The 21,854-nt window shown below is 34.8% G+C and overlaps 2 protein-coding genes and 1 long non-coding RNA gene across 3 annotated transcripts; 1 reads left to right on the forward strand and 2 right to left on the reverse strand.

The window, feature by feature from the left end:
- Positions 609-2,663, forward strand: LOC109850871 (pentatricopeptide repeat-containing protein At1g08070, chloroplastic-like). Its single transcript, XM_020420958.1, has one exon. It carries the CDS (start codon positions 668-670, stop codon positions 2,537-2,539), a length of 1,872 nt encoding a protein of 623 aa, XP_020276547.1. The 5' UTR covers positions 609-667; the 3' UTR covers positions 2,540-2,663.
- LOC109848957 (rho GTPase-activating protein 5-like) lies at positions 2,848-10,537 on the reverse strand. The gene is made up of 5 exons (XM_020418695.1): positions 10,125-10,537; positions 8,757-8,877; positions 8,549-8,668; positions 7,961-8,191; positions 2,848-3,957 (listed from the first exon to the last, which is right to left on the reverse strand). The coding sequence occupies exons 1-5, from the start codon at positions 10,421-10,423 to the stop codon at positions 3,229-3,231; spliced, it is 1,500 nt and encodes a 499-aa protein (XP_020274284.1). The 5' UTR covers positions 10,424-10,537; the 3' UTR covers positions 2,848-3,228.
- On the reverse strand, positions 17,058-18,564 carry LOC109846962. Its single transcript, XR_002248589.1, has 3 exons — positions 18,524-18,564; positions 18,314-18,411; positions 17,058-17,141 (listed from the first exon to the last, which is right to left on the reverse strand). It is a non-coding gene; the product is annotated as an uncharacterized LOC109846962 (long non-coding RNA).

The following is a 21,854-nucleotide window of genomic DNA, read 5'->3' on the forward strand; positions in this document are numbered from 1 at the left end:
ACAACGTCAGGGCATATAGTACGTGCATTTGATCTTTGACAACGCAAACTTCGCTTGCGTACGTTTGAACCATGTGAAATAAAATAGTGAAATTAAAAAAAAAAATCTAAAAATTATGTAGTAAGATTATAACAAACGTCTTTCATGGGAGTCAATATTAAACTGCAACCAAAAGCAATTCCACACGTTTGACTTTTTAGTAACCTTGAACGAAAATACACAAAATTCTTTCGCACACTGGACTGTTATAAACCTGAGCTAGCATGATCTGACCGTTATTGATCTGTCAGCATCTTGTTAATTTCTTGATCAAGTATTCTCCTTCAAGGTCTATTAGTTTGTACTCTCCTTCAATTTGTTGATTCAACTACTTGAGTAATGCGGCTATTCTGATAAAATTTGGACTCCGTGGAAAAAATGGAGGTTAAACGCATGCATGGGTTGAACTTTGTGGACGAGTTCGATGCACAAATACTGTAATGGGCCTAAAGTTTTTCATTAATTGCTTGAGCTGATCGGCCCATTTCCCGCCCAAAATTACATGCTCCCAGTCTCAAATTCTATACATTTTTTTGCGAGCACTGAACTGGAGCTAAAATATGAAGCCTTTGAATTTGTACAAAGTCCATCCCTTTCCAAACTTGTAAAAGACACCAATTTTACACTAATGATAAACAACAATGCTAAACTAAATTTTATCATGCCGTCAAATTTCTCCTCCCAAACTAAACCCCTCACCAAACTCCTCTCCTCTCCCCAACTCACTACCAAACAACTCCAACAAATACAAACCCAACTCTTGATCAAATACCCATCTCAAAAACCCCCATTAAACATCTCCAATTCCTTAATCTCAGCCTATGCTTCCTCTTCAACCCCCATCAATTCATTCGCCTTCTTCAAATCCTACACCCACCCTCCAAACAATGGAAACTCCTTCACTTTCCAATCCCTCCTCAAGTCCTGCTCCAAGTCTAGGTCCATCGCCCACTCAACCCAACTCCATTGCTTAATCTCAAAGCTTGGATTCATATGTTGCACTTCAGTGCAGAAGGCATTGCTTAAATGTTACGTTGTTTGTGGGCGATTACACGTTGCCCGCTTCCTGTTTGATGAAATGCTTGAAAGGGATATTGTATCTTATAACATTATGATCAGTGGTTACTTTGAGTTGGGCGATACGCTATCGGCAATTGAGCTGTTTGAATGCGCTCCAAACCCGAACCGGGTGTCTTGGACTGCAATGGTAACGGGTTTTTGCAACAATGGGGATTCTTTGATGGCTAGGAGGTATTTTGATGAGATGCCTGATAAGGATTTGGTGTCTTGGAATGCTATGATTTCTGGTTATGTACGTAACCAGCAACCGCTGCAAGCATTGCACTTGTTTGTTTTGATGCAAATGGAGAGGTTTAGGCCTAATAGGGTGAGTATTGTTAGTGTTCTATTGGCCTGTGCTAGTTCGGGTGCTTTGGATGCTGGAAAATGGATACATGTTTATGTTAACAAGAACAAGTTTAGATTGGATGCATTTCTTGGTTCTGCGTTGATTGATATGTATACAAAGTGTGGGGCTGTCGAGTTTGGTTTAGACGTATTCACGAGTTTAAAGGCGAAGAATACTTGTGTTTGGAATACGATGATCAATGGATTGGCTTTGAATGGACATGCCCGGAGAGCCTTGGATGTCTTTGATCAAATGCAACTTGGTGCATCTATTAGGCCCGATGAGATTACTTTTGTTGGCATCCTCATGGCTTGTAGCCATGGAGGATTTCTAGAGGAAGGAAGAAGGCATTTTTATTGCACTTCAAAGAAGTATGATGTAAGTCTAATTTTGGAGCATTATGCTTGTATGGTTGATCTCTTGTGTCGGTGTGGATTATTGAAGGAAGCGGAAGATATTGTAAGAGAAATGCCAATGAAACCAGACATTGTTATTTGGAGGGCTTTACTTGGGGGTTGTAAAATCCACAATAATGTTGCATTAGCCGAAAAAATTGTTTTAGAAATGGAAGCACATGAAAGTGGTGATTATGTGCTTTTGTCTAATATATATGCTTTGGCTGGAAGATGGAAGGAAGTAGAGAAGATAAGAAAGATCATGAAGAATATGGGAATTGAGAAGATTCCTGGTAGTAGTTCAATTGAGATAAATAACATGATCCATGAGTTTATTTCAGGTAATAAGTCTCATCCTAGATACACTGATATATGTGCTGAGTTGGAGGAATTGAGAAAAAAGATGAACACGGAAGGATATCATGCTGAGATAACAGAGGTTTTGTATGATATAGATGAAGAGGAGAAGGAGCATGCACTTGGACACCATAGCGAAAAGCTCGCTATCGGGTTTGGTCTCATTAGTACTGCTCCTGGAACTACACTAAGGATTTTTAAGAATCTTCGGGTTTGTACAGATTGTCATAGTGCTACTAAGTTGATATCGAAGATATGCAAGCGAGAAATTATTGTTCGTGATCGAGTCAGATTCCACCATTTCAAAGATGGAGTATGTTCGTGCAACGATTTTTGGTAGGAAAGTGTTATTGGTTTCTTATTTTTTACATAGTTCTCTCTAATCTTTCTGAAATTTGGAGAAATAACTTCATGTTAAGTTATTGCCTTGTAAATACTTCACTGTACTTGTTAGTTATTGCCTTGTAAATTTCTCATCATTTCTAGTAAATACACTCCTTTAAATTCTTGTATGAAGATTTATCTAGTTTTTTTTTTTTTTTTGGTAGAATTTTAGAAGCTTCTCAACCACTAAAATTTAATCTGTCTGGAATCGATTGCGACTTTTTGTTGGCAAAAACCCCTACTGAAGCAGCAGAGATCATAATGTTGATCAAGTTAAGGCAAATGCAAGTACAATATATTTGAAGAAGAGTAGAAGATGTTGAAATACAAGAAACACGTCCAGTGTACAGAATATTACAGTAAGGGGATGAAGCATAAGGGGAAAAAAGAAAAGAAAAGGAAAAAAACAAAAACAAAATTGGGACTGAGAACTATCATCAGTAATTAGAAAATACAATACTGACCATCTGAACCCCTAGCAACATTTGAGTTTGAGTAGTTTTTCTGATGTTCAATCCGTATATAAACTTACCGGTCAATCCTTCATGACCATTGTTCTATATTTTCTTAATCTTCCAAACCCTGGCTCGTGAGATTAAAGCCAATGATCTTGCATGAACACAGACTGAACCTTATAGTCCATTATCAGTAAGAAAATGATCTACTCATTCGCGACAAATTTAGTGCCCCCGTCGCCTCTTTTACTTCTTGGTTGTTTTCATTTTCAGCAGAAAATGATCTATTCATGGAGGAGCAATTTAGGACCTTCACCACCTTTTTAACTTCTTGGTCATCTTCAATCGCTGTAGATAGCTTGACGGTAGACAAATTTAGCGCTTCAACTATCATTTCCACTGCTTTGTCTTCCTCAATGTCCTCAAAATCTGTAGATCCCACTTCATTAATTACAGCTGATCTTCTCTCTTGATTAGCTTCAGATGTGGAAATACTAGACTCAGGATTCGATACAGGGCAGCTAAATTCTCTTTCCTGATCACCATTAACTTCCTTCAAGCCCAATTCTAGTTGCTTTAAGAAGCATTCTTCAATGTTCTCAGTAACTTCGACTACATCATTAGTACTAGCACCTCCAATTACTTCATTAACGCTGCTCGTATTGAAACTAAATTGGAAATCAGAAGTTTGTTCCTCCAAATTGCAACACACTTCATCATCAAAACTGTATGAACTGCTATCCTTTAATTCACCGTTTTCGTCATCCATGTCACCTTCAGATGAAATCGAAGATGAAAAGAGTGAATATCCTTCCAATAGTGCTGCATCATCACGTTCTCTTAAAGTTCTGAAGATTAGAGTCTGGAGAAGATTCATAACTTGAACAGCATGCATCAAAGATGTCAGGGGATCTGAAAGCTGATAAGGGAAAAAAAGAAGAACTTGACATTAAAAAGTTGATATGCCATATTGTAATAAATTAGCATTGTCTCTGTGGTCGATCAAGAATTGAGTTTGAAATCTATAATTGATTATGTCAGTCCTTTAAATCCAATTTTCTTTTTGATATGCGCCTAAAATACTAAATGCAAAAGTATCAACTCTTTTGAAAATAATACCTACAATTGCACGTTAACTCTCTAAAAATACTTCTTAATATATGCTTAATACTGCATAATGATACTGATTATTGGCTGAATGTTTAGATGCAAGGTTATTGGGACATGAAAACTATACAAGACAACATAGAGTAAGAAAATTGCAGAGACATAGTACAGTCAAAAGAACAGCCTAATGAAAATATATAAATCTTTAGTTAAATGCAAGCTTGATGGAGCACGTAAATATTGCACGAAGATAGTCAATAAGTGCAACACATATAATTGTTTGTTACTGATTGATAGATGTTTAAGGGGCAAAATGTCCAAAAGTAGTTATAAAAACATTTATATATATATAAAACTATTGGGGTTACCATTGTTCCTAAGCTACTGTGCACCCAATAGTTTAGTATTATTATTATTTATCTACTATTTACTATTATACTATCTACTAAATTATTGGAAAATTTCATTGTAGTCAGGTACTGTAGCTTCAAAAACTTTAGCAGATGGCAACGAAAATCGGCAGTAGTAATTGAATCGTAGTACATCTCATAAACCACAGTCAAAAGCAATAGTCAAAATAATGCCTTCACTCTATCAAAAACAAAAAAAAATACAAACAAGTACATTGGTAGCAGCTGATAAGACAACACAGTAACATATAAATAGTTGTTTATTTCAGGAAAACCTCCTTTAAATGGTAAATTTTAGGAAAACATACGTTTTGTCTCACCGGTGCTCAACTGAAAGAAGCAGATAAAAATAAAAAATAAATAGAGATTTATTTTTTACTTTGATTCCCCAAAGTTTATACACTTTTTCATTTTAAAACCAGAGGATTTTTCAACACTTTCATCCCCTAAAGTTTCAATGTCATTTCACTTTGATACCCCAAAGTACCTTTTTACCATTTTGATATATCAAAGATTCAATCTCACTTCACTTTGATACCTCTATCTACATATTGTTAGATTTTCGATTAAATTAGTATCACATGCTTACCAACTGGGTAAAAAGGGATCCAATGTATCACATATTAAGGATGTAATATAAATCTAGTATGAATCTTACATAATATTGATGGTATCAAAGTGTAACTTGATTGAAACTTTTGGTTATCAAAGTGTCAAAGAAATATTTTGGGTGTATCAAAGTGAATGAACTTTGGAGTATCAAAGTGTTAAAAAGATACTTTGAGATATCAAAATAAAAAAATGGTAAACTTTGGAGTGCCAAAGTGCAAAAAAACCAAAATAGAAAAAGATATGGGTAAATTTTAGGAAAACCCCTTTAAATGGTCGTTCCTTAGATAGCCATTCCCGGCTCTAATCTTCAAAATACCCTAGAACTCACATGATGTTTTCCTTATGTTTTGGGTTCTAAAAAAAATTCCATCTTCAACAATATTAACGTCGAGCGCAATTTTTACATGTGTGTAAAATTAGCATGGCAATATTTTTGCTGGTAAAAATTGTGGTTCATGTTTTTTTTTTTTGAATATTGTTGAAAGTTAAATTGGATTATCTAGGAAAGGCCCAAACTTAAGGGAGTTTTGACTAAATTTTTCCAAAAGAAAACGTCATTGTTTCTCTAACTACTCTCTCTCCATTGCCCAAGACATACACAATGAAATTTGCTTCCTAACTTAAGAAAAGCAATTTACATAATAGAACAGCTACATCTCTTGCATTCAGGGGAAACCAGTAATGAATATAAGCCTGATGAGCTCTTGTAGTTGAAGTAAGACCCAGTAAGTTTCATTTGGGCTTAGTGGATCAAAATAAAAAGAATATGATACAATGTGAATACATCACTGTGATTATCAAAATGAATAAAAAGATAAATGTAGTATGTGTTTATCTTAAGTAGGACTCTTTAAAAAAATTATTGACAACCTAAAAATAAAATTCTAAATCAAATTTTTAACAATTATTTTTTTGGCTTCTTTCACATATAGTACAACTCTCAAAATAGTTTTATCCAAAAATTTCAAAATAAATTTCTAAATGGAATGTTTAAACATGGTTAGATTAGTACTTAACTATGGATGAGCAATTACTAAAATATTTTGCTATAAATTCTATCCAATTTGTTAATCATGATTAGATTAACCTTTAATTATGGATAAGTAACTACTAAACCATTCTCACTGAATAACTCGAGTTCACCAAATGTCGGTTTTGCCTTTTTTTCCAATTCTCTCTTCAGCTTCTGAGAGAGGTAAAACTTTTCCCACTCTGTCACTCTAAACATTGACATTAAAATCCTCCCCTCCGCACCCACCACCCCCCAAAAATACCTTCGGCATGTGTTTGTATAAAATAGGATATCCACTCTGAAAAAGTTAAAATTAAAGGAATATTTTCCAAATTAAAAAATTGCTAACTGAGGGAAATTAATTTCAAACAACTCATAATGATTTGGGGGATGCAAGAGCAATTTTAATAATATAGGGAACTAATTAAGATGCTTACTTCTTTTTTTCCAGAAATTCTTTAAAAAATACTTAAATCATTAACTTTTATATTCTTTCTTATTAATTTATTAGCAATACAAGTTAGAAAAAATAGTTTTATCCGCAAATTAAGAAATTTCAATGCAAATGATTAAACCAGTGTTGAAAATAACGCGTTTCGTAACGCAAAATAACGCATAACGTAACGTAACGCAAGCTCAACGTTACATAACGTTTGAATATAACGCAAGAACAAAATAACGTAGGTTATTTTCCCAATAACGTAGGTTATGTAACGTAACATCGTAACGTTTAATAACTTAGGTTATTTTGTCAATGGCTTAGATTGCTTTAAAAAAAAAAAAGAACGGCTGTGATTTGATTTACTTGTTAACAAAACCCTAGAGGGCCTAAACTAACCCGTCGCCTCCATTTCTCTTGAACACCAGCGAATCCCCCTTCTGATCTCCCGTCGCCTCCATTTCAGCACGCGATCGAAGCCTTTCCGCAGGCATTCGAAGCTCTCCCGCAGGCGTTCGAAGCTCGCCCGCACGCGATCGAAGCCCTCCAGCACGCGATCGAAGCCTTTCCGCAGGCGTTCGAAGCCCTCCAGCACGAGTTTGAAGCCCTCCCTTGCAACTGGATCTCGCAAGCGTTCGAAACCCTCCACTGCAACTGGATCTCCCGTCAGGTATTATTTTTATTTTTTTTCCTGGATTTTCTTTTTTTTTTCCTCCTTTTTATGCTATTTTCTGAAGAAACCCTCCACGATATCATCTTCTGTTGCTATCTTCTGTTGATTGTTGAAGATGTGATTAACTGTGAAATATTGATTATTTATATAACAAATCCTACTAGTTTGGGCGTTACTGTGTCTAGGCCTCTCTTAAGTCCAAGAGAGTACTAATTCCTTTGACCCAGTCCAAGAGAGGTCTCGAGTTTGATTCTGGCTATTTGCAGTGAAGAATTGCAGATTCAGCTATAGTTTCTCAATATACATAATAATTAATCAGATCCTGGTAAAGAATTACAACAGAAAAAAACAATATTATATTACAGAATCTACTATAAATTGCTGAAATTATTAAAAATTAAAAATTTCTGATTTTTTTTGAATGTTATATATCTATAAATTATTTAAATAATAATAAATTATTTAACCTACGTTACGTTATGCGTTATCGCTATTGTAACTTAACCGGAGGTAAGCGTTACGTTATGCGTTATCGTTATTTTCAACATTGGATTAAACCATTATTTTTTAATTTTGTTCATGCTAATGCCGCAGCAACGCGCGGGTCAATTATGCTTATTTATTCTATATCAATTTGGTTTCATCATGTCAAAGGGATTTGGGGAATACCTGAGTCATGTTTGGAGCAAATACCATGGCGATATTTCTTGGATTCATCTTGTTCATTTCCTCTTCTTCAACCACATCAGCCATGAGATCAACAGCCCAATTGAGGAGTGCAAACTGTGTTGGAGGAAGCAGCTTCACAAGATCAACATAATCCTCCTCTGATTCACACTGAAGAACTTGTCCTGGAGATAGGCTATCAAGTATTCCCTCTGGAAGCTCTCTGAACCATGCCTATATATCGAATTTTCAATTTTTAATTTCAATGCAAATATTCAGTAGAATGATATAAGTAATTGAGAACTACGCCGTTTATGAATTTTAATGTTTATCCTTCCATTGTTTGTCCCAGGCAGGATAAAGAATGGTTGCATTAGGTGGCCAACAACTAATTTAAAATTGAGTTGAATCTCATGAATTTTAGCTGACCCCAGAAATTTAGGATAAAACCTTTATTCTCGTTTTCTTGTATGATATAAGTAATAGATATATGTTCAATAGGCTATTATTTCTTCTTCACTAGTTGTATAGTTGATATTTACTACTAAAGCTCCAAAAAATTCTTATTCAGTATAAATTTAACATCAATACCTTTATTAGGGCTGCCAAACAATGGACATCGATGTCATCTGGTATGATTCCCATGTTTAACTGGTTCCTTAATTCCTTCTCTTCACTATTCTCGGGGGTTATCCTAAATATTCCTTCAGCCTGTAATATTCACATTGTGAAAAGAAAAGTATTTTAATAAAATTTCTTGAGATTGGACAATAAATATTCATATTAGCATGTTAGATACCTTGAGACCTCCTTGTGAGTACAGTCTCTCCTGCATTAGCAATAGAATTGTTGGGACACTGTTACCGTTAGAATCATAGCCACATTGCATAGATTCAGCAGATACACCAAAAACACTTACACTGCACCAAAATATATTCTACTTATCAATGCATATATTTGATATCAATTTTGCGAATAACAGCAAACTTAATTAAATGAAAGTGTGGGGTTAATCTACTACTGGCACAAAACAAATATAAGTAAATAATCAATACCAACGTAATTTCAGCTAAAATGAGGGCAAATGGTAAACATGTTGATGTAGAACACAATGTGAACACACTGTGGACATATTTATGGAGAGGCATGGCCGACACAAGCCCAAACGCGAACTCGGTCGAGGAAAATAACTTGCAATGAAGAACGAGTCATATCTCTCAAACCTTAAGTTGGAATTGGACGAATTACGTATGTAAATCGCGTATTTTTTCGAGATGGGGTTAACCAAACCAACCGTTGTCTGGTTTGTCGCCATCCGTTTCGCCGAATTCCCTCTGGATTGGGAGATATCAGCATTTTTGACTGTTTTTTACTATTTTAGGTAATGTTTTAGGAGTCTGTTTTGATTAGAAAGTAAATCCGGTTTGATTCCAAATTTGACTGATTTGCTTGCCTAATCCTAGGGAGTCTTTTAGGGTTAGAGTTTTGTAATTTTTATTTTTGGTAAAGTTTAAGTTATAGTAAGAGTCTTGTTTATTTTCTATTTAAGCAGAGTATTGTAAGATCTAGAGGCATAACTTTTTATCAATAAAATTTCTCTTTTAATATTTTTTTTGTGGATTCGGAGATCGTTCTTTGTGGATTCAGAGAACACCTCATGGTGGATTCCGAGGTTATCACTTCAACGTTGCGTTACATGCTCAACTGAGTATGGACTTGTATTGTTTGTCATTACACAATTCCACAAGTTTTTGCTACATAGATTTATCTGAGAAAGTACAATAAGTTTAACTGCACTAAACAGGATGTTGAGAATGGAAAATTCACAAACAAAGACTGATTAGACTAATCTATTTGCATCCATATTGATTTAAAAGTAACATAATCTTTAATTAAGACAAAAATCCAAGCATATTTAACCATCCTCTACAGTTATCTTTCAATCTAAACTTAATGGATGTGAAAAAATTCTAACTAAAAGAAACGCAAAACATAAATTGGGCCAATATCCGTGGTCGATTGGCTCTATAGCTTTGAAGAGACCTCCTAAAATTTACCCCAAAAGTGCTTCAATTTCACCATAGACACAAACATTCACATATTGCAGTAAAAGACCGAACCCAGTTCACAAAATTTAGAGAAATGACTTATGGAGTAGAATTAGAACCTCGCACTTGGAGCTTTGCAAGGAATTTCAACCTCAAACTCAACAGGAAGCCCGACGAAGCCATGGAACCTATCAAAGGTCACGTGGGCAACGTGTCGAACCTCCGTAGGCCATCCGATCTCCATCCGATCAACAGCCGAGATTGCTTCATCCGCGGTGTTCAACCGGCAATGCACCATAGATTTCCTAAGTGTAGCCATTAGCAATGCAAGCGCAGAGAGCTGGCTTTCCCTCTCTACTTCCCTCTTAACTCTCTTCCCACCCCTGCAGCCATTGGAGACCACCACAACTCCTGTCATCTCCCTCTCTCTAGCTTCTCTTTCTCTCTCTCTCTAGCTCCCTCTGAAGTTCATAGAGAGGAGGTGGTTGGGGTTTTCTGCTTGTTCAATTTTGAAGTAGATCTGAGACTGAGGAGGTGAAATAAAGTACAGATAGAGCTCAAACGGTCACCTTTAGTTCAAATTTTGGCGTTTACTTTATAGACAAGCATCGAATTGCCCTGAAGACATGCTCTAAATAACAAAAGTGACCCCGGGTCTATAATTCCTCTTTAATGTTCTCTTTTGCTCCTTTTGATAAGAGACACGTGGCGATCATGGAGTGGTCCAATTGAGATGACGAAACAAAAATTGGGTATTTCTAAGATGTAGTCCCTAGATTACCTTAATATGTTGATATTAGTCATTTTGTTAGGTTTACCATTTAGAACCATCAACCATATTTCACACTAATCAATGGATGGAGAAATTGCCTAAATACCCATCCAAATTTAATAGTTGGCGTGAAGAATAAAGGCGAAATGGATTTGGGTTTTCATTAAGTGTCCGTTTGGACGCAATTTGGGGCGATTTTGCAAGAAAGTCTGTCAAAGTTCTGACTTTTTCAGAATTTTGGCATGCTTTTTCCCCCTCCAAATAATGAAAACAAACGGGCCCTAAGCGGGTATGGTTTTGGGGGGCTCTAAAGGGGTTAGGGTCAATTGGTTACGGGATTGGTTTGTTAAATGAGGGGCATAATTGTCCATTAAAGAAAATGGTTAAAAAAAAAGGAATATTCTCCCGCAGTTATAATGTACAAGTAACTACAAGGACTAATACCAACTTACTATAATATAACTTGGGGTACTCATATCAAGTTATAAAGATTTAGGGACTAATAACAAAATGCTAATGACGTAGGGGGCTAATACTGAAAACGCCAACAAAGATTTTAGCCACTTAGACCCAAGACATGGGTAATAGAGAATGTGGTGGCGTTTAACGCGTATTTACGAGCAAGTTTCAAATTTCCAAGGAAAAAATTTCTCGTAAAATTCGAGAGAGAATGTATGCTTACTATTGGGCATCGATTAAATTTGGGAGGGGTTCAAAACAAGTTACCACTACCAACAAGAGATATCTTTTTTTGACTAGAGGAGGGAGAGAGAGAGAGAGAGAGACGAGGATCTCGTGACTGTTGTAATTAAATCCTATTTGCAAAAGCTGATCTTGTCTCGGTTAAGTTTCCATCAATCTAGCAATAGCTTTTCAAATTAAATTTCTTGGAGAGCGATTGCTCCAAATTCGAGCTCACCTAAATGAAACAAATGTTCTCCATTTCCCTTCAATGAGCACTCAATGGTCGACCTTGGGACGCAAAAAAAAAAAAGAATCAATCCCAACCCTGGTTTCATTATTAATTTCCATAATGTGTTGAAATAATGTATAAGAATTCAAGAAACTACCGGATCTTTTCTATTAGCTAAGTCATAAATCCTCAACTTTCACAGAAACGGTCAACTGGTCACTCTTTGCAATCTTGTTTATTTTATCATGTAATCTTTTATTTCAGCTAATTTATAATAGATATAGTAAAACTCTATAAACTATCTTTTCTATCATATTATACAGAGCGACTTCAAATTTTAGTTCTGAATTTCTATCAAATTCATAATTTCCAAAGTATCGAATTTGTTAACTTCAGTTTTTTGTTTGTCTGAAATTATAACAAATTCCATCCTATTTTTGCCGACAAATTTCATCTAAACAAACACAAAGTTTAATAATAAACTCTTTTCTCTGTGGATGACAAAACTTTGAAGTATCGCTGTATTGGATTATGTTTAAATTGGGATACGAACCTTTTATCTTTTTTCCAATGAAGAACGGAATTGCCACGTTTCCTTCCCCCAACGCGTAAATTTTAATCCTATTACATATAGTCAAATATGCTAATAATTAATCTAATTGCATTGTTAATGACCTCAAATAATCAACGCACTATCAAAGACAAATCGAAATGAAGAGGAGTGCTCGAATTGTTTGCTAACTTTATAAGATGGTTGACTACTTAAGTTAATACGAGAGTGCGCTTCAGCTGTCCCACTCCTATTATCTCCATTTTGATGAACAGGTGGCACTTGAAATCGCTAAATTACCCAAAAAAAAAATTCTTTTTTGCGGCACCTCTTCAACAGTTTGATATGTTTTTTTTTTTCGCAGACAACCTTTTGGCATTAAAAATCTACCAGGTAGGTAATTAGACATCTTGTAGAGTTTCGATGTCGTCGTTGTTTGGCTCAGAAGCCTGAATCTTCAGTCCTCGTTTCTCCCTTATGCACCACCAAGACAAGAGGGGAGCTCGCCACACTTCTTCTCTTTGATCACTCACAAAGGGTGAAGGGATCGCACAAATCTCCGGAGAACAAAGCTCGGGTTCTCTTTTCTCTCGTTTTTTTCTTCTTATTTCTTGAGAACAACCACTTCAGGTTTTATAAAGGGGGCAGCCAACCTAGGGTTAAGCAGCATGGAGAAAGAGGATAAAAAAGAAGGGCTAGGGCAAGTAAGATGGGGAACTGGACCTTTTGGTAACGGGCCGGATTTTGGGCCGACAAAATAGCAACAATCTCCACCTTTAGCCCAAGGTAGTGCACAAAGGAAAAACACGGAATTGTAGGACTCATCATCGCCAAACCATTGTTTGTATGATCACAAAGAAGATACAAGCAATGGAAGAGAATACACAAAGTAAACTCAAATCACACAGATCAGGGCAAGATCACCAAGCATGCGAAGTCCACAAAGGATCGAACTCTACCAAACGGTCATCGAGTTCAAAGGGAAAATCACAAAGCTACTAACAAGCACAAAGCAAGTTAATAGGCCACAAAGGTAACACACAAAGCAAAGGAAAATTACCCAAAGTTAAAATTCAAGATTCTTTGACACGAGATAAATTTTTCAGCATGCAAACACTTAGTACCCATGTCAGACGGATTAAATTCTGAGAAAATTTTCTCTAACTTGACAATACCATTTTCAACTATATTCCGAATGTAATGAAATCTAACATCAATATATTTAGTTCTATCATGAAAAACAGGATTTTACAAAGTTGAATAGCAGATTGACTATCAGAAAATACAACCACATTTTTATCAAGAAAACCAATTTCATATATAAGGCCTCTAAGCCAAATAGCTTCTTTAAAAGCTTCAGTGGCAGCAACATACTCAGATTCAGTTGTAGATAAAACAACAATGGGTTGTAGTTGGGATTTTCAACTTATGCAAGAGCCACACAAAGTAAACACATAGGAAGTGGTAGATTTTCTATTATCTCTATCATTTGCATAATTGGAATCTACATAGCCAACTAGTTTAACACCTTCAGAATACTTAGAGAAGGTTCATCCTACATCTACAGAGGATTTTAAATATCTTAAAAGTCATTTCAAGGCATTCCAATGAGGCATACCACGATTTGACATATATCTACTCAAGCAACTAACCGTATATGCAATGTCAGGACTAGTACTAACCATGAGATACATGACCGATCCTATAGCATTCGAATATGACACCTTCTTCATATCGTTTATTTTAGTTTTAGTCTTGGGGGATTGATCCTTACTTAACACAAAATGGGAAGCAAGAGGCACATTCACAGATTTGGCATCAGACATAGCAAATTTACTCAAAAGTTTTTCGACATATGAACTTTGGTTTAAAACTAGAGTAGATTTGTTTTTGTCCCTAATAATATTCATATCTAGGATTCTTTTAGCATCGCCTAAGTCTTTCATGTTAAAATTTTCACAAAGACATTTTTGAACATGCTCAATAGACTTCAAACAAGGACTAACAATCAACATGTCATCCACATAAATTAAAAGAAATATAGGCACAGAGTCTATATTCTTATAATACAGGCAATGATCAGCAGAGCTCCTTTTAAACTTTAAAGATTACATGCATTTATCAAATCTAATATTCCATTGCTTAGGTGATTGTTTTAAACCATATAAAATTTTTTTTAACAAACACACATGATCAGACAATTTAGGATCCACAAAGCCCTCAGGTTGGTGCATATAAATATTTTTATCAAGATCACCATGCAAGAAAGTAGTAGTTACATCCATTTGTTTTAATTTCCAATTATAATGAGCAACTAAGCAAGCATAATTCTAACAGTAGTGAATTTGATAACAGGAGCAAAAATTTTAGTATAATCAATTCACTCCTTTTGAGTAAATCCCTTAGCTACTAACCTAGCCTTAAACCTAACACTTTCAGATTCTTGTTTCACCTTAAACAGCCACTTACAGTCCACTACAGAACAACTAGCAGGTTTAGGAACAAGTTTCCATAATTGGTTAATTCTTAGGGATTTCATCTCACTCTTCATAGCACTAATCCATTCTTCAGAATATTTTGACCTTAATGCTTCTGTAAGACTTTATTAGTTTTGTAGAGATGTAGACCAATGAGCTTTTAGAATGGCTAGTACTCGACCCGGTTATAGTGTGCAGTTAGCCTTATGATTATCATGTTTTAGTAGTGTTTTCGCATGTTGATTTTATTAGATTTCCAGTTGCACGTCCTTTTGTCGTTTCTGTTATCGTATCATTTTTCGCTTGGGTTTTCGTTCGTTCTTTTCTTTTATGGGGGCTTGCCGTGTGCCATGCACGCTGATGTACACCTGTTTTCTCTGGTATACGTCAGGCTTAGAAGAAGAACAGGTCCAACTTGGAGATGTGCCAGAGCCAGGATATTCTTAGCAGGAGTGCCTTGTAGATAGAGTTAAAGAATAGGTCGAAGCTCAGTTATTTTTCTTTTAGTTGATGATCTTAGTTGCTTTTGTAGTCTTTTCCTTTCTTTTTTCGTGGAACGATGTATTCTATATTTCTCCAGTATTCATTTGTTTAGTTTTTGTATGAGGGCATGTTGATCCGAATATTATATCTTGGATGATATTCACTTGTGATATAGATTATTTTATTCTGAGTTTGCCTATTATATTCTTACTAACTATGATCGGGGACATGTGACTTCGCATTGTATTTATTTCTTAATGCTTAGCGTATTAGGTTGAGGAGAAATGTTTATTTTTATTTATTCTCCTTAATCTAATACATCGTGGGCTTGTTCATGTTCCGATTCCTTGGTACTTTGGGAAGCGGGGCGTGACAGGTTTTTTGGTGGCCCATGCAGGTCACGGTTCCGAGTTCTCGCTAGTGAGAATATAATGGATAACTTAGACTCATATCATGATTATATCCGTGAGACTATTATTGAGCTCTTATCCTATTTTCTTGATAGATTTGGTTTCGTCCATATCTTATCACTCTTTGACTCCGGGGTTTCCCACTGCTCTTGTTTCGTCGCTTCGCAACTACACGCTTTTTTTCTATAACTCCTCTATCCTCGTATCGGTCGTTATTTTATGTGTTATTATTTTTACAACTATGTTTCCCTTGATTTGACTTATATATCGTTGATTGTATTAATTTCGGCATTATTTATTATATTATTTTATGTATCACACATAGTGTTATATTGTATGTATTTTATTAAAAATATATATCATTACTTATATATTTTTAATTGTTCAAATCATGTTATTAAGTGTTTTGCATTGCTGTAGACTCCACATATACATTACATAGCATATCTGATATTCAGATTATATTCTTGTATTTAAAATATACTTTGGCATATCTATATAGTGTATGCGTGCACTTTTTCTATCATGTCATTTTTCATTTACTTATGTTCTAGATTAATAATATATATTGTTCATATTTTTAATAAGTTCATGATTTTAACATTCTACATATGCAATATATTCCTATCCTTTACATTTTTAGTACATAGTTTTCTTATCAGTCAGTTTTATCTTATTTAGGTTATTTTAGTAATGTTCACAATTGGTTTCGTTATTTCTAAGAGTAATGTATTTATACTTTAATATTCGGGCATTTATTCATATTGTTAGATTTAGAGTTGAGTTACTAATTATATAATTACTAGTTTCAGGCCCGTGCGATGCACGGATTTGTTTAATATACAAAATTTGATGTAGCAAAAAATGCAAAATAAAATAGTAATAATATATAAGTAATCAGAAATGATACAACCTAAGTTGCATATATAGTTTAGAAAATTAGAAAGTTTGGAAAACTTGAATCAGTTTAAGATCATATATAGTTTGAAAAATGTAAATGTGTTCAGTTTAAGATCATATATAGTTTGAAAAATGTAAATGTGTAAAAACGGTATTCAGAAATATGGTGGGAGTTATTTTATTATTTATAAGGTAGAAAAAAATGGTGGGAGTTATTTTATTATTTATAAGGTAGAAAAAATTCAAAATTAAAGTGAAATGTCAAAAAAGTATAAAAAATGGGTAAACTTAAAAAATATTACTAATATATTGCTCAACCTCATCTATATATGCAGATTGATACATGAAATGAATAGATATGTAGCTCTATAAAAGAAGGAAATATGTAATGTACATGGTTCAAATCTAAGTTGTCTCTGAAAGCTGCATAAAATATAAAATCATACATCTAATTGGATTGTAATTGAAAGGGTATAAGATATAAATCAATACCTTTCAACCTGAACTATGGTGAGTCCAACAACCTCTGCAGCGTTCCTTGAAATTTGTCCCTTGGTAAAGTCTATATCGAGAGCTTGTATGCAGGCTTCTGCCACTACAAGTCTGCTAACCTCGCCCACAAGTTTATCTCCTGAACAACAAAAAAATATCAATTTAAGTAACTGGTTAAAAACCCCTCGTTTTGTAATTTATCATAATGCAACATGATTACAAAAAGTTTTGCAACAAAATATCCATCGATTGTAGCATGCAGATGCAAGCTGAGAGATATCACTATATTGTTGTACAATGTTGATTACAATCCACAAAACTACTGTGATAAAGAGGAGAAAGGGCTATTGATTAAGGATAAGGTATGCTAACATTACCATGATTATTAGAGAAACTACCATGAACTTTTCACTAAACTATCATGCGGATAAGGTATGCTAACATTACCATGATTATTAGAGAAACTACCATGAACTTTTCACTAAACTATCATGCCTGATGACAATGAGTGTAGGTTGTCACATGTTAGAGAAACTACCATGAACTTTTCACTAAACTATCATGCCTGATGACAATGAGTGTAGGTTGTCACATGTTTAACACACGACACGTTTTAGACAATTTAGTTCTGGTGTACTTTATATATCTTATATATTAGTCCTGTGAATTTTCCAGATTGATGGACATAAATAACCAAGGCAGTAAAAATTTCCTATAGTTTATGGGATTTTTCTACAATTTTTCATTGTAGTTATCTAATAAAAAAAGTTAATGGTAGTTTTGTGCAAAACCCTCCAAAATTCATGGTAACATTGTGAATTTAACCCTTAATATATGTATGATAGTGAAATATGAAAGAAACTTTCTAGCTTCTAGTTATATGGCAACCGATTTTTCACAAATTCAGAAGATTATTTCTTTCCTTAACTAACTTTCAATGAGCAATTTCAAACAGAAGAACAAAGCTTTTATCCCAGATTTTGGGGGTCGGCTACATGATTATTATCCTTCCATTTAATTCTATTAAATCTCTTTTGTTAACTGTTTTTTTGATGCATACTTCCCTAAGTCCATATACAAGCTAGCTTTCCATGACCAATATCATGTCATTTTATTTGGTAGAAATTATTTGAATAGGCAGTGTTTGTTAACTTATATCAAGTTTTGTATATGGACTGCAGATTGAAAATGTACATCAAGCAATTTTGAGTGTCACATTGTTACAGGGTTTTGGAATTAGACCTTCAAACTATAGTTAGAGATATACAAAAACTGTTGATATTTCGATGTTTGAGATCGAAAAAGTGATACCTTGGCCTATAACTACTGCTCTCCTTTCTCCAGCAGTTGCTTTAATAAGAGTATTTAAATCATAAGAAGTATAAGGTCCATCAGTCAATCTTCCAGCCCTGATAAGCAAAAGAAATTGAATGTTTCAGCCAAATTTTTTTACCATTCTACAAGTTCATATAGGTGAAGAAATTTATCTAAGCATTAATATATTAGTAATAAGTAATAGACCTGATAATGGTATAAGGAAGGTCAGAATTGCGAACAAAATCCTCCCCCATCTTCATGAACTTTAAAACTCCAATTAGATTCATGATACTGCAACCATCATCGAAAAACTTTGTGAGTGCATCTTTTCAACCAGAGAAATGAAGTCATATATGCAAGACTTTTATATTATGAATCGCAAAAAACAGCATAACCGAGACGTAATTAGTCGAGATAACAATAAGAAAGGAGGGATTTTTTTCCTAAAATAAACGCACCAGCTGGAATCGAAGGGGTTTTATCCCATTTAGACTTGTAGATGGAGGCATCATAACCTAAAAACAGTAAATTTTCAGTTACGAACTTGATGCAAACATCTTTACTCTTTCCGATCTTGGTTTTATTAGTTTCCACGATCTTTGATGCGTCCGCCAACAGATTGCGCTCCGATAGGCTCTCGCACGGAACTAAGCCCTACAAATTAGGAACAAAACTATCTAAATTTTGACCAAAAAGAAAACTTCATCAAATATCTTACAAGATCAAAACTACTACCTTAATGATCTCCAGCGTGTCGTCGGATCCAGCGGCGACGATCAGAGGGGAATCACCGACGAATTTATCGTCGGAGCTGTCATCGCAGTTTCCATTGAAGTAGGTGCAGCGCCTTCGGCCGCACTTCGCCGACTTCTCTTGGGGAATTTTGGAGGAGGAGGAGCAGAGTTTGAGGAAAAAGGCTCTGGAATCCATGAGGGGACTCCATGAGGGAGAGAAGCTTTGATACTTTGGAAACCGAATATGATCAATTGAACAGATGATGATGATGATGATGATGATGATGATGCATTGGAAAAAGCAGACAATTGCTTTGGGAAGATGAGAAGGTTGAACTCAGAGTTTTGTGGGAGGGAGAGAGAGGAGCTAGAGATTAAATACAAGTTATCTTTTCCCAAAATAATATAGGGAACCAAAATTGATAGTAATAGATAGTCATAGATTGAATAATGGAAAAATATTGTTACTTTCAAGATAATGAATAATGTTGGGAACCGAAATTGATGCCATGTGGCGTTTTCAAGGGTATGTGTTATTTTTTGCCATGTGTCATTTTTGCCAAGTGACGTTTTGAAGGGTAAGAGTTTTTAGTAATAGTATATATATTTTGTTACATTAGTTATTATTTTTTATAAATAATATAAGAGATAATTCTAATATGCGTTTGTGGGTATATATAGCATTTACTCATGGGTTGTTTATAGTGTATTTACACATTTGTTATTTGTTTGCTGCGTTTTTTGATATGTATTATTTTGTTATTGTAACAATATACATTGTATACACGTGTTATTTTTTAGTATTTATTTTATGGTACTTTTAGATATTTATGTCTTTTATTATGTCATTGTTTGTTGTTTATTCTCTATTCATTATTTTTGTTACTTGTGTAGGGTTTTATATTTTCACTCTTTTATAATTACTATTCTCTTTTTATTATAGTGTATTCACGTAGATTATTATATTTACGATATTTATTTTTACCTTTTTAGGAAAAATCCTCTTTTAACCCAAAGTTTTACCCCAACTTATTTAAAAACCCACTCACTTTTCAAAACATCAATAGACCCATTACATCACATCCCACTTATTTTTAAACCTAAATGTATAATACACCCATTATTTGTATTGTATTTATCCAAAAACTTGAAAAATCCTAAACTACCCTTCATCCCCAAACTGATCTCTCCCTCTCTCCTCCTCCTCCATCTGAGCTCATAGCTCTCTTCTTGCTTCCTCTTCTCCTTCAACCACTACCACCAACCTCCTCCTCTTCCCTCCCTTCACTTCCCCTCCTCCCTCAAGCCCATCAACCTCTACATCCACCGCCCCTATCTCCCCTCGCCGCCACGTCACCCACCACCGTCGACCTTGAAGCAGATGAATAGCCCACCAATGATTTCGACATTGACTCCCTGCAGTTCGCCCATCAACCTGAAGCACTTATCGATGCCGCCAATGGACGGAGCTTGAGGAGCACCCGGACTAATGGCGGAGGTCGAAGATCGTCTGGCTTTGTAAGGAGTTTCTTTCGCATAAGCCGGCGACGATGGTGAGGATCCTTGACGCTCAAAGGAAGTGGGTTTGGCAGGAAGAGATGGGTTATGTTGTTCTCCATTATAAGTTAGGTTAGTTCAACTTTTTGCCCACCACCTGTTCGTTGAATTTACGCTTAATGTTCTCTCTTGTCAATATTTGATTTTGATGATTTTCTAGGTATGTTTTTATGAACTGGTTGAGAAGAGTTAGAATATGATGTATTCATTAAAGGTCTACCACCAATCTTATGCATGAAGAATAGCGGTTCCTTTCGAAGGAAACCCATGGAGATGTTTATTATGTTGCAACACAAGATCCTTGACAAGCTTGATGATGCAGCTAAAGTAATTAGGGGAAACAACACTGAAGAAAGTGAAATGATATTTGGAACATTATCTGTATTGAAGATGTCTTCTTTTTTAATATTATGTTAGTATGTATACTTATAACATAAGTATGCATGTGTACTGAGGATATATGAGTATTCAGATTAATATGATTCATCATATATCAGATATTTTTATTTTGGAAGCATGTTATAAGGCCACCAGTGGTTATATGTCTATGAAATGTGTTTCAGATCTTGTATTTTATATCAAATGTGTACATTCATAGCTCATGGTATTGTTCTATTCCAAAACTAATGCTATTTGATAATTTTGCAATATTTGGTTGATGCACAACATTTATATATGTCTCATGTGTATGAGGTTCAGCGATATCAGATGTCATGTTTTATGTATAAGAGTTGACGTTGATACATAGAAAAAGAGCTATATTATATTCGTCTACATTATGTGTCGCCTGACCAATTATCCACCTCGACGAGGGGTCCTCGCTCAATTTTTAAGCTTTTGGTAAAGTATAGCACTTTATGAGAAAATATAGCAGCTTATTGTTAAAGTATAGCACTATATGGAAAAGTATAGCACTTTATGATAATAGCATAACACTTTATTGATAAAGTATAACACTTTATTCTCTCTGGAAATTCTGCAACTTAGTTGTCTAAAACCAAATCAGTTTTTTTCACAACAATGTAAACACTCGATGACCTATGTTATGTATTTATTGACCAATCATCCACTACGACGGGGGGTCCTCGCGTAATTTTGAAGATTTTGGCAAAGTATAGTACTTTATGGGAAAGTATAGCACCTTATGGTCAAAGTATTGCACTATATGGCAAAGTATAGTACTTTATTGGTAAAGTATAGCACCTTATTGGCAAAGTATAGCACCTTATGCTCTCTGGAAATTC

The sequence above is a fragment of the Asparagus officinalis genome, chromosome 7, assembly GCF_001876935.1.
Source record: "Asparagus officinalis chromosome 7, Aspof.V1, whole genome shotgun sequence".
NCBI classification, from domain to species: Eukaryota; Viridiplantae; Streptophyta; class Magnoliopsida; order Asparagales; family Asparagaceae; genus Asparagus; species Asparagus officinalis.

What these genes read in the sequence shown, in the direction of transcription:
- LOC109848957 (XM_020418695.1), bottom strand. Translation starts at nt 10,423, where the DNA reads ATGACAGGAGTTGTGGTGGTCTCCAATGGCTGCAGGGGTGGGAAGAGA. An exon ending in TGCAAAGCTCCAAGTGCGAG is followed by an intron (nt 8,878 to 10,124) that starts GTTCTAATTCTA and finishes ATTTTGGTGCAG; the next exon opens with TGTAAGTGTTTTTGGTGTAT. An exon ending in ACTCACAAGGAGGTCTCAAG is followed by an intron (nt 8,669 to 8,756) that starts GTATCTAACATG and finishes TGAATATTACAG; the next exon opens with GCTGAAGGAATATTTAGGAT.
- LOC109850871 (XM_020420958.1), top strand. Translation starts at nt 668, where the DNA reads ATGATAAACAACAATGCTAAACTAAATTTTATCATGCCGTCAAATTTC.